General features: G+C 48.4%; 1 protein-coding gene across 1 annotated transcript in view; it reads right to left on the reverse strand.

The window, feature by feature from the left end:
* dpysl2b (dihydropyrimidinase like 2b) overlaps positions 1-12500 on the reverse strand; it is a 33262-nt gene that overhangs the window by 12767 nt on the left and 7995 nt on the right. The window contains exons 2-5 of the mRNA XM_062554076.1: positions 4926-5014; positions 4016-4200; positions 2262-2426; positions 1041-1102 (exon numbers count right to left, since the gene is read on the reverse strand). Of these exons, the coding sequence (XP_062410060.1) occupies positions 1041-1102; positions 2262-2426; positions 4016-4200; positions 4926-5014 (501 nt within the window). The remainder of the gene's footprint in view (positions 1-1040; positions 1103-2261; positions 2427-4015; positions 4201-4925; positions 5015-12500) is intronic.

The raw sequence follows: 12500 nt of genomic DNA on the forward strand, positions 1-12500 counted from the left end.
CAGGGTGCCCATCATTACGTGTGTGTGTGTGTGTGTGTGTGTGTGTGTGTGTGTGTGTGTGTGTGTGTGTGTGTGTGTGTGTGTACGCGTGAGTGTGTGTGTGTACGCGTGTATGTTTGTGTGTCAGTGTCTGTGTGTATGTATGTGTGTGTGTGTGTGTGTGCGTGCCTATTTCTGTCTGTGTCTGTGTGTGTGTCTGTGTGTGTGTGTATGTGCGCATGTGTGTGTGTTTATGCAGGTGTGTCAGGCTAAGAGTATCAGCCCTGGCGTCCACAGCACACAGCTCATTATGATCATCATTAAGCGTGTGTGTGTGTGTGTGTGTGTGTGTGTGTGTGTATACATCCAGAGCATAAAGCTCATTATAATCATCATTTAGTAGTAGCAGCAGCAGCGCTGGCTCTACAGACACACACACATGTACAAACACACACGCACACACACACACACATACAAATGGCAAACTATGTTTTACAAAACTAGGACTATATACACACTTAACAGCACAACAGCGCAGGTGCCATGGAGCTGTTTATCCCGTGGCGTAAACAACAGATACAATAATGGGACTGGGATGTGTGTGTGTGTGTGTGTATGTGCGTGTGTGTGTGTGTGTGTGTGTGTGTGTGTGTGTATGGGACTGGGATGATGCCCCATATGCTCCTGTCATTATGGAAGTGACTCAGCGGATAAACACATCATAATTAGCCTTTAATGTGCCTGGGAGTTGGGGGGCGCTGCGGAGGGGCTACGGATGAAAGTTAGCACCCACGGCTAACTCACAGCTGAGGTACAACTTTCTTTCAATCAATTAATGAGCATTGCCCCTATCAAATAAACAAATAAAGAAAGACAGAAAGAAAGGGAGAAAGAAAGAAAGAAAGAAAGAAAGAAAGAAAAGCTCCTCTTGTCCTGTGTGATCTCTTCTCAGTGCACAGATACAGAAGGCTGTGTGTTTAGCCGTGTCAGCACAAAGACAAAATGGCTGACTGGCCTTTTCAAGCTTCTGGGGTGCTTTAGGTGATTGTGTAAGTCTTTACCTGAGAGTCAGTGAGCTGGAAGACATCCTTATAAGCCAGATAGACCAGGAAGGAGTTCACACCTGCAGGGAGAGAGAAGACACGGTCACACAAGCTTACACACTGCCAGCAGACCACAGGTACAGTTTCACACACACACACACACACAGACAAAAAACACTAAAGGCAGATTTTATTTATTTATTCATTTATTTATTTGTAATTTTATCCTTTATTTTACTTTGGTGAGTCCCACTGATACCTTACTGTACATCTTTTTTTAAAGGGAGCCCTGGATTTAAGCTTGCAGATTTGACTTCACCTCTAGTGCTGCCTGCACACCAAAGACTCTAGAACAGATCTCTGTTCTAGAGTCTTTGCTGCACACTCTTTTTAGCGGAGCTAAGCTAAGCGCAGCCCAAACTAGCATCCAAACTCCAGCTGTGATGTGGACAGCTCGTCTTGTGCTGCCTGTGTGTGGCGACTACAAGTTGCACTGGCACAAACCACAAAGACTAACTGTCCACAACCAACTCACACATACATTCTGCACCTATACGCGAGATGCAAACAAGTCCCCGCAGTTCTGTCAACGATGTAGCTCAAACTACCCTGATCTAGGCCACATTCTAGGATTCATGCATTATCATACTGGTTATGTCACTGGTTATCCTACCTCTTTATAACATATACCTCAGGTGGCTTTAAACTCCATGTTCTATTCTCTACACCTAACTAACCTATTCATGTACCGTGTATGTAGTGTACCACCTTACTGCCCCGTAACTGCCCCTAGGCAAACGGCTCAGGCCCTTGAGTCTTGGATCAGCTCCATGTTTCTTCCTATATGTATCTCCAATTCTAGGGAGTTTTTCCTCGCCCCTGTTACTCATGGTCTCTCTCTGAATGTTTAACACTCTGTAAAGCGCCATGTGTTTTGCCGTTCTATAAGTGAAATTAAATTGAATTGAAAACAAGACCGTCAGCCTTTACCGCAACAGTATCTGTTACATATGCTGTGGGTGCGGCTCCCCAGTTACATGTGCTCTGTGTGTGTGTGTGTGTGTGTCTGTGTGTGTGTGTGTCTGTGTGTGTGTGTGTGTGTGTGTGTGTGTGTGTGTGTGTGTATCTCACCGTGGTCCTTGATGAGTGCCTCCATCTCCTCCTGGATGCCCTTGTGTGTGTGCGTGTGTGTGTGTGTGTGTGTGTGTGTGTGTGTGTGTGTGAGTGTGTGTATCTCACCGTGGTCCTTGATGAGTGCCTCCATCTCCTCCTGGATGCCCTTGTGCCACTCGGTGATGTCCACGTGCAGAGAGTAGTCACAGCAGGACTTGGAGTCGGCCCACTGGCGCCACTGCTCAAACGCCGACAGCAGGCTAACGCCGGGCTCTGGGACGACATGGTCGACTACGCACACACACGCACACACGCACACACACGCACACACACACACACACACACACACACACACACACACACACACACACACACACACACGCACACACACACAAATAAATAAAAGCTGAGTCATAAACATGGCGAGATGTATGAGTCCATGAGCACGTTCACAATATATGGGCACAGACTCCCGCACACACACAACATAAACAGTTTACAAGTCACGCTTAAACATTAAATATTTGCCCATTGTCTCTGTGTGTGCATGCAGGTGGCATCTGCTAGGCTTGGTTGTGTGTGTGTGTGTGTGTGTGTGTGTGTGTATGTGTGCAGTATTTGTCTTGTGTATTTGTACATAATGTGTTTGTCTGCGGTGCAGTTTGCCAATCTGTGTAGGTTTATGTGTGTGTGAGAGTATGCATTCATATCTGTGTGTGTGTGCTTGTATTTGTCTTGTGTATTTGCATATACTGTATGTGTTTGTCAGTGGTGCAGTTTGCCAATATCAGCGTTCTGAGAAGAAAAGCACCGACGGCATTCTGGAGCATTCAGCAGAGAAGCTGCAGTGATCCTCAGATCATGAACACTACACACTACATACTACACACTACATTTGGATCATAAACACTACACACTACATTTGGATCATAAGCACTACACACTACATTTGGATCATTAACACTACATAGTGCATATGGATCACAAACGGCAGAGTAGCTGTGAGACATAACTAACTAACACCACTGGTACACGCAAATGGACCTCATCGATATAAATGGTAAATGGACTGCTTTTACATAGCACTTTCCCACTCCACTGAGCTCTCAAAGCACTTTACAATGCCATGTCTCACATTCATCCATTCACACACTGACACACACACACACACACACACACACACACACACTGATGGCAGAAGTTGGGATGCAAGGAGCCAACCAGCAGAAGTGATGTCTGGATCAGAAGCCTGCTGTCTGATGCTATAGTGGAATCGTGATGTAAGGACTAAGTATGCACTGGTCATTGGCATATGTGACCCTGTAAAGCGGAACCAAACGTTTCAGTAAAATGTATTAAATTAAGCTATTGTGCTCACGTGAACGGCCATAAACTTTCCAACGATATGTATATCGAGGGTATTACACAAACTATCGCTAAGATAACCGCATCCAAAGTTGACATGGTTCTCCTGTCACGATATGCCAGAAGAGGAGAAATCACCTTTTTAAGCGGCGCGTCCACAACGGGAATGACAGCAAATGTGTTGAATCTTCGCCGGGTTTAACAGTCAAAACTTATGTTTTTCCGTGAAATGCGTTCACAATATGAAACTGTAGACTGTATACAGTCGAATTATGCGAAAACATGAAATTCAAAATTTGAACCCGGAAGTTTGTTATTGTTGATTTTCTCAAAATAACGTTGTGCGCAAAACGACTGATTTCGCTTTGAATGGTCACATATGTCCTCCTGATCATCACTATGCATATTGATGAGGGGGATACAGACGGGCATCAGCGCAGGTCCCTGTCATAAACTCTGATTGGCTGTTGTGGTCCCTGTCGTAAACTCTGATTGGCTGTTGTTAGTGGACGTACTGATCATGGTGGTGCCCCCAGCCAGCGCTGCACGCGTGCCCTGGTAGAAGTCGTCAGCGGCCGTCATGCCTCGGTCGGGCATCTGGAAGCGCGTGTGCACGTCGATGCCCCCTGGGAGCAGCATGCGGCCGTGGGCATCAATGGTCTTCACCCCGCCGGGCACGATCAGGTTCTCCCCGATCTGCCTGTGGAGGGAGAGGTCGGAGGTCAGAGGCAATGATTGGTCAGAGACAACAAACACACAATAGACCTCTGAAGTTCGCCTACAAAAAAGCTACCATCTTTGCCCATATAAGAAGATACGGTATCTGACAATTTTTCCTATGGGAAATTAACATGGGGATTTTGAATTATCACACCTGTTAAAATCTCGTGGGGATGACAAAATCGGAAATTCAGGTGTTTTCCTGAACGCACTTTTGTCCTCTGCCTTCGAGAGGATACTGTGATCTCCGGTGCACGAAGGCGGCAGACTTTGATTTTTGCTACCCCAGAGCTAACTTGCCATGCAACTTGCCATTTAAGTTAGTTAGCCAGTTAGCTCTGGGGTAGCAAAAATCAAAGTCTGCCGACTTTACGTACTGGAGATCACAGTATCTTCTCGAAGGCACCACTCGAAGGACCAATTAATTCAAAGTAAACGCTACGTCGCTACACTATAGTGTTGGAAACGTTGCCCAATCGTGAGATTTGGTTTCAACCCGGCTTGGAAGAAACATAACAGTGAGATAAACGCTATCAGATGTATTGCAAAATGTTTTGAACGTCTGTTAATTCAGATAAATGTGTTGTGTGTCTGACCACTGGAGGGTTTGTTGAAACAATGCAGAAAGCAGCTGGTGGAAATAGCCCTCTGTGGTCATTAATCAGTTGTAATTATGACATGCAGATGGCCTGCTTGGCCACTCACTTGATGAGGCCGTCCTCTATGTAGATATCCGCGCAGAAGGACTGGTCATCATTCACGATCTTGGCCCCTTTGATCAGCAGACGATCGCTCTGGAGAGGACAAAGAACAACAGTCACCTTCAGTGTCTGACACGCACACACACACATAAACATTTAGCATACACACACACACACACACAAACATTTAGCACACACACACACACACACACACACACACATCAACCCATGCACACACACAAACAAACATCTACCACACACACGCACACACACACACACAGTGCTTTGGGAGCAGATGCTGCAGAACTCTTAGTCTCAGTGCCAGCGTGGGCATTGGACTGTGTGGCAGGATAGACACACACACACACACACACACACACACACACACACACACACACACACACAGGCACACACACACAGTCATGGCCCAGCCACCCAGCCGTCTGCTAAAGACAACTTCTGAACAAACTGTTGCTCTTGGCATGCTGTCACAGCAACCGCCTCCTGTTTAGAAAGCATCGGCCTGGCTCTGCCACTGTAGTCCGGCCCTGACCCGGCTACAATACGGCCCAGCTGTGGCCCTGACCCGGCTACAATACGGCCCAGCTGTGGCCCTGACCCGGCTACAATACGGCCCAGCGGTGGCCCTGACCCGGCTACAATACGGCCCAGCTGTGGCCCTGATCCGGCTCCATTATGGCCCAGCTGTGGCCCTGACCCGGCTCCATTATGGCCCAGCTGTGGCCCTGACCCGGCTCCATACACTCCAATCCAGTTAGCAGCAACCTGATGCTAATGATGCGCTTTACTATCTTATAACATAGAGATACTTGGTGTTGTGTAGGAGGGTTGTTGGGGGGGGGGGGGGGGGGGGTTAGTGACCCTGTAATCCGAAAGGATCAATAAATTATAAATATCCATCCATCCATCCATCCATCCGTAAGGCCTCCTGTTTGTGTGAAAGTGTTAGTCTGGCTCTGCCACTGTAGTCAGACCCTGGCCCGGCTACGGCCCACACACACCCCCCCCCCCCCCCCCCACACACACACCCACCCCACACACACCCCACCCCACACACACCCCACCCCACACACACCCACCCCCCACACACACCCCACCCCACACACACCCCTGTGTCCAACTTGAAGAACTGCCTCCACAATACCCCAACACCACACAATGCCCACCGAGCACGCAACGCACATGAGGCTGGCAGAGGGCTGACTGGCACTACCCACACAGCTGTCTGTGTGTGTGTGTGTGTCAGTGTGTGTGTGTGTGTGTGTGTGTTTGTGTTGAGTGTCTGCTTATCAGTGTATCAGACATAGGCCAAACTGGCAGCATCCACACTGTGTGACTACTGAGTGTGTGTGTGTGTGTGTGTGTGTGTCTGTATGTGTGTGTGTGTGTGTGTGTGTGTGTGTGTGTGTGTGTCTGGCAGCCCTCTCTGTGACCTACTCTAAGGCACTGTGGACACTGGAGAGCAGCAGTAACACTGAAGAGTCTGTGTGGTTTGTGTGTGTGTGTGTATGTGTGTCTGTGTGTGTGTGTGTGTGTGTGTGTGTGTGTGTGTGTGTGTGTGTGTGTGTGTGTGTGTGTGTGTGTTTAAGTGTGTCTGTGTTAGAGATAGTAGCTTTTCATGTCTCTTCTCCACACCATTAGTACCGTGTCTCGCCAACACAAGCCCTATCATTTAACAGTATCTTACAGAAGATGCACAGACGTCTCATAGTTTGGAGAACTATCACTTGTCTTCACCACAAACGTTAATTTACGCTCCTAAAAGCCTGATCTATCTCTCTCCCTTCCCCCTCTCTCTTTTGAGAGAGAGGGAGACAGAGAGAGAGAGAAAGGGGGGAGAGAGAGGGAGGGAGAGAGCAAGAGAGAGAGGGGGGGGCAGAGATGCAGAAACACACACAGTTTTTGGATGGCAGTCCAAGTACTGCATCTGAAACACAAAAAGCATATTTCCTCTTCCAGCACAGAGAGGAGGGTGATGTAAGAGAGGGAGGGGCACAGTGTGCCGTGTGTGTGTGTGTGTGTGTGTGTGTGTGTGTGTGTGTGTGTGTGTGTGTGTGTGTGTGTGTGTGTGTCTGTTCAAGTTCAAGGGAGGTACCATGTTTTGAAGAGGGGGAGCACAGAAAAAGAGAGTGGTGTTGTGTTCAGTGTGTGTGTGTGTGTGTGTGTGTGTGTGTGTGTTCTGTGTCTGTTTTGTGTGTGTTTGTGTGTTTATTGTGTAAGGGGGGCAGTAAGGGTGGTGTTGTCTCTGTCTGAAAGAGGACACACAGTGTGCTGTGTTCTACAATGACATTCCAACTCATCATGCATTCTGTTTTATACATCAGCTGATTGGCGGTCTCGCCCCACCCCTTTCAGGAACACATTCAGTTGCTTCCACCAATGAGAGGCATGATCCCGCCCCCTTTCACAGCAGTTCACACCCCCACGTCCCCATGAGGGGAACAGGGGGGTTCAAATCAATCCTTCACACTAGCAAAACTCATCCAGCTGGTCCACAAAACTGTGAGAAAGAGAGACCCTGCACTACCCCCCTTCCCTAAACACACACACACACACACACACACACGCACACGTTCCTTTCACATACTCACGAAGATATGCACACACACACACACACACACACACACACACACACACACAAACTCTTTACAAACATGCACACACGCTCGTTCATTCACACACACACACACACACACACACACACACACACTAACTCTCTCTCTTCTTTCCCCCTCAAACACACACATACTCCCACACACAAACAAACAAACAGAACACACACACTCACTTTCAAACACACACACACACACATACACACTCACTTTCAAACACACACACACACACAGCGGCCCTTCCCCATCTCTGCGGAGGGAGCGGCGGAACAATCCTGGTCACAAGGCCCTGAGGCTGCCACTCCAAAACAAAGGCCCCTCTGTGTGTGCCGGACGCTCTGCATGCTTGTTGTCCCGCGGCGTAGCGTAGCATAGTGTAGTGTAGCACAGTGTAGTGTAGCACAGTGTAGTGTAGCACAGTGTAGCGTAGCATAACGTAGCGTAGCATAGCATAGCGTAGCATAGTGTAGCGTAGCAGGGTGTAGCGTAGCATAGTGTACCCTAGCATAGTGTAGCGTAGCATTGGGCACCCAGGGCCCTGTACTGGGCTACTCACTCTCAACTGCACCCAGGGTCTGTACTGGATCTAAACTGCACCCAGGGCCCTGTACTGGGCTAAACTGCACCCAGGGCCTGTGCTGGGCTAAACTGCACCCAGGGCCTGTACTGGGCTGCACTGCAACCAGGGTCATGTACTGGGCTACACTCAACTGCACGGCTCCTGGCCACCCCAGTGCCCAAACCACTGGGACCAGCGCGGGGAAAGAGGGTCTGCACTCACACACTCGCTCCTTTCTCACACACACTTGCGCTATGCCCCATTCCGACTGGCCTTGAAACCTACTTATTCAGTGTGTATCTAGTGTATAGGAGTCCAGTCCTCACACACTCATATTTCTACAACCAGGACAGGCACAAGGGAAGAGAAGAGGAAGGACAGGACAGGACAAACTAAAGTGCGCACTACCAAATACAGTATGTGCCCACACTCAAGCTACCAAATCTGTGTCCATACTCAGGCTACTAAATATGTGTCCATACTCAAGCACTACCAAATATGTGTCCATATTCAGCCTACCAAATATGTATCCATACTCTTAGTCACATTTACTAAGACACTGTCACAATACATTCATACTCACAGAATTCATACTCACACACCCCATACTTACTGTCAACACTGTCATACTGTATTTGGGGTGTAAACAGATCTAAGTTGCTGTCTGCTGTTCATTTATCTAAAATGTAAATTTTATAATTTAATTTAAATAAGTCATGCAAATGTACCAAAGTTAGTCACATCAGCTAGCTGTCATCTACTAATTCCTATATAGGCACACTTGTTGCCTAAGCATACAGGTCCATACTTAAATGCGGTCACAAACGTCTTGGTACTCCGCCGCTGCCACACGCCTCCCTCAGCCCTACCAAAGATCCTTAATTACTGACAAGATAGAGCAACATAATGCATCTCTATTTAACCCTCTCTGGCCCAACTCAGCTGCAGCCTGCCAGAGAGGAAGACGACAGTAGAACTCCCCAGCACATGCTCTCATGGGACGGGAACTGCATTTCATTTGCACGACGTCACGTCACGCCACGGAGCAGATCTGCGCCGGCATCAGGAATGCGCCGAAATGGAACAACTGCCGAAGTGGGAACTATTCCGAGTGCGTCCCTCCCCTCGGATGACAACTGGGCCTAAGCGGACAGCCCTGCCCAGCCCTGCCCCACTCACTCCACCCTCATTCTGGCCATCGTTCCAGCACCAACTGCACTGCCCTCACACTGCACTGCCCTCACGCTGCTGCCCAATAGCCCATGACACAGCTCACTCAGTGGCCCTCCTCAATCTGCAGTCACTGTCCTCCCTGTGACCGGGACTATTGACCAGATATATCACTCCAGTGACTATTGACCAGATACAGTACGTCACTCTCTCACTATCCCCACTGTGACCGGGACTATTGACCAGATATGTCACTCTCTCACTATCCCCCCTGTGACCGGGACTATTGGCCAGATATGTCACTCTCTCACTATCCCCCCTATGACCGGGACTATTGACCAGATATGTCACTCTCTCACTATCTCCCCTATGACCGGGACTATTGACCAGATATATCACTCTCACTACCCCCCCTATGACCGGGACTATCGACCAGATATATCACTCTCACTATCCCACCTGTGACTATTGACCAGATATATCACTTTCACTACCCCCCTGTGACTATTGACCATCGACCAGATACGTCACTCTCTTACTATCCCCTCTGTGACTACAGACCAGATATGTCACTCCAGTGACTATTGACCAGATATGTCACTCTCTCACTATCCCCCCTGTGACTATTGACTATTGTCCAGATATATCACTCTCCTCTGTGACTATTGACCAGATATGTCACTCCCTCACTATCCCCTCTGTGACTATTGGCCAGATATATCACTCTCCTCTGTGACTATTGACTATTGTCCATATGTGTCACTCTCTCACTATCCCTCCCTGTGTCTGTGACTGTGAAATAAGATCTCCGGTTACATCCAAAAACTGTTTCAAAATGCATCACCCTAACTGCTCCTATGGCAGCCATACTACTGCATGGGGTTCCATTCCAGCCCCTAAAATGGAGACATTTCACGTTGAAAACTCTTCTTGATCCTGAGCGGACCTGCTCTTCTGCACAGCTCATCCCCATTCCCATTTCCGTGAGGACATACCTTCCATGTCCCCCATCCCATCCCTCCTGCATCGCAGCACTACGGAGTCTATTCCACGGCCTCTGGAGAGGATCACCGCAGTCCTGAGATGATTCCCCACTCAATCACTGCACTTACAGTACGTCTCCAGCTACAGGCCTGAGCTTCAGACTGTCTCTAGGCTGCCCGCGTCTAAGATTACATACGTACCTCTTAATTGTCTGCTATCCCTCCTGTTTCTATGACGATAGACCTAAAGTCTTGTTGTGTGCTGTGACCATGGCAACAGGTTTCAGCCTTCTGGGGAGACTGACTCCAGAGCTGACTCATCATCTCAGATGAACAGAAGCAGGGAGCGCTGGCAGGACTCTCAGGATATGCAATTAAACAATCGTTACAATTACATGCTGAAAATTAATCACTGTAAAAGACATGCACAAAAGCGCGCACGCATACACACACACACACACACACACACACACACACACACACCAGGCGAAGTGCCTCTAAGTGGTGGGGTGAACTCCTGCCCCCGCTCTGGTGCTTGTTCTGGCCCAAAGCCAGGGCACTGAGGAGGCACTCACACACACACACACACACACACACACACAGAGTCCAGCAGGATGGAAACACAGCCTGGCCACACGCAAACAGGATGAGAACCGCTCTGCACGCCTCATTGTTAAGGGCTCTGATTTGACCGCTGCTGCAGAGAGCTGAAATAGATGACAAGTGTGTGTGTGTGTGTGTGTGTGTGAGAGAGAATGTGTGTGTGTGTGTGTGTGCGTGTGTGTGTGTGTGTGCGCGGCATGATGCGAGGCATTTATCACCAATGAGGTAATGCATTGCTAGACTATGATCCTTACTCTCTCCTGGCGGTGCTAAACATACAATGCTCTGTGTTAATTTAGCTGGAGACAGCGTGAGGGGGTTTTGATATGCCTTCGGAAACACACACACACACACACTCTCACACACACACACACACACACACACACACACTCTCACACACACACACACACACACACACACACACACACACACACACACACACACACACACACAGTGCGAGGGGATTTTGATATGCCTTCGGAAAGCACAGTGTCACCATTTTATTTTAGGTGAACAGCTTGCATTTTTCACTGTCTGAGGCTCCTGGGAAAATATACAGTGGAGTGGAAACCTGACAGAGACAGGAGCAGAGGATGAGAACCATGTGGAGTGGAGGAATGGACAGAAGAGCACGCGACACACACACACACACACACACACACACACACACACACACACACACACACACACACACACACACACACACACACACACACACACACACACGCACGCACACACACAATCACAATCACACACACATACACACACACGCACAATCTCTCAAATGCAGCTTCAAACGCAGCACAGAGAGAGAGAAAAGAGAGAGAGAGAGAAATAGAGGGGAAGAGAAACAGTTAGAGAAAGACAGAGCGAAATAAATGCACTGACAATGAGAGAGATGGAGAGAGTGAGAGATCAAGAGGGAGTAAGACAGAGAGAGAGAAAGGGAGATGTGGAGAAAGAGAAAGTGACAGAGGGAGAGAGAGAAAGAGAGAGAAAGGGAGATGCTGAGAGAGAAAATGACAAAGGGAGAGAGACATAGATGGAGAGAAAGAAAGTGATGGAGAGAGAGAGATGTGGAGGGAGAGAAAGTGACCGCGGGAGAGAGAGAGTGAGACTGAGCAGGCCCACAGCAGGCACTATGCTGAGGATGCAGACTCCAGGTGTCTGCAGCTCAGCAGCTGAGCCGTTTAGTTTAGGGTGAATAACACAGTCAGTCTCAAAGCCATGCGCTCCCAGGTGTCATGTCAGGTGAACTCATGTCAGGTGTACTCATGTCAGGTGAACTGATCAGCCATTTACCGTGAATACAAAGTCAGTCGGTCTCAAAGTCATTTGGTGAAGGTGAGACAAATCTCTAAGAGGAATATAGAGTGAATGTGCAGTCCACGTAATACAGGAGAATATACAGTGACCATACGGTGATGTGAATAAGGAGAATACACCACAGATATCTGATCCATGACAGAAGAGAAGATCAAAGGAGGATCTTTTACGCCATATAAGGTGAATGAGCCAAGGAATGGCTGAGCTGTGTTTGTTTGTGTGAGTGTGTGTGTGTGTGTGTGTGTGTGTGTGTGTGTGTGTGTGTGTGTGTGTGTGTGTGAGCTGGTGGAGTATTTGAAAGCAGA

Source organism: Sardina pilchardus, chromosome 14, assembly GCF_963854185.1.
Source record: "Sardina pilchardus chromosome 14, fSarPil1.1, whole genome shotgun sequence".
Lineage (NCBI taxonomy): Eukaryota > Metazoa > Chordata > Actinopteri > Clupeiformes > Clupeidae > Sardina > Sardina pilchardus.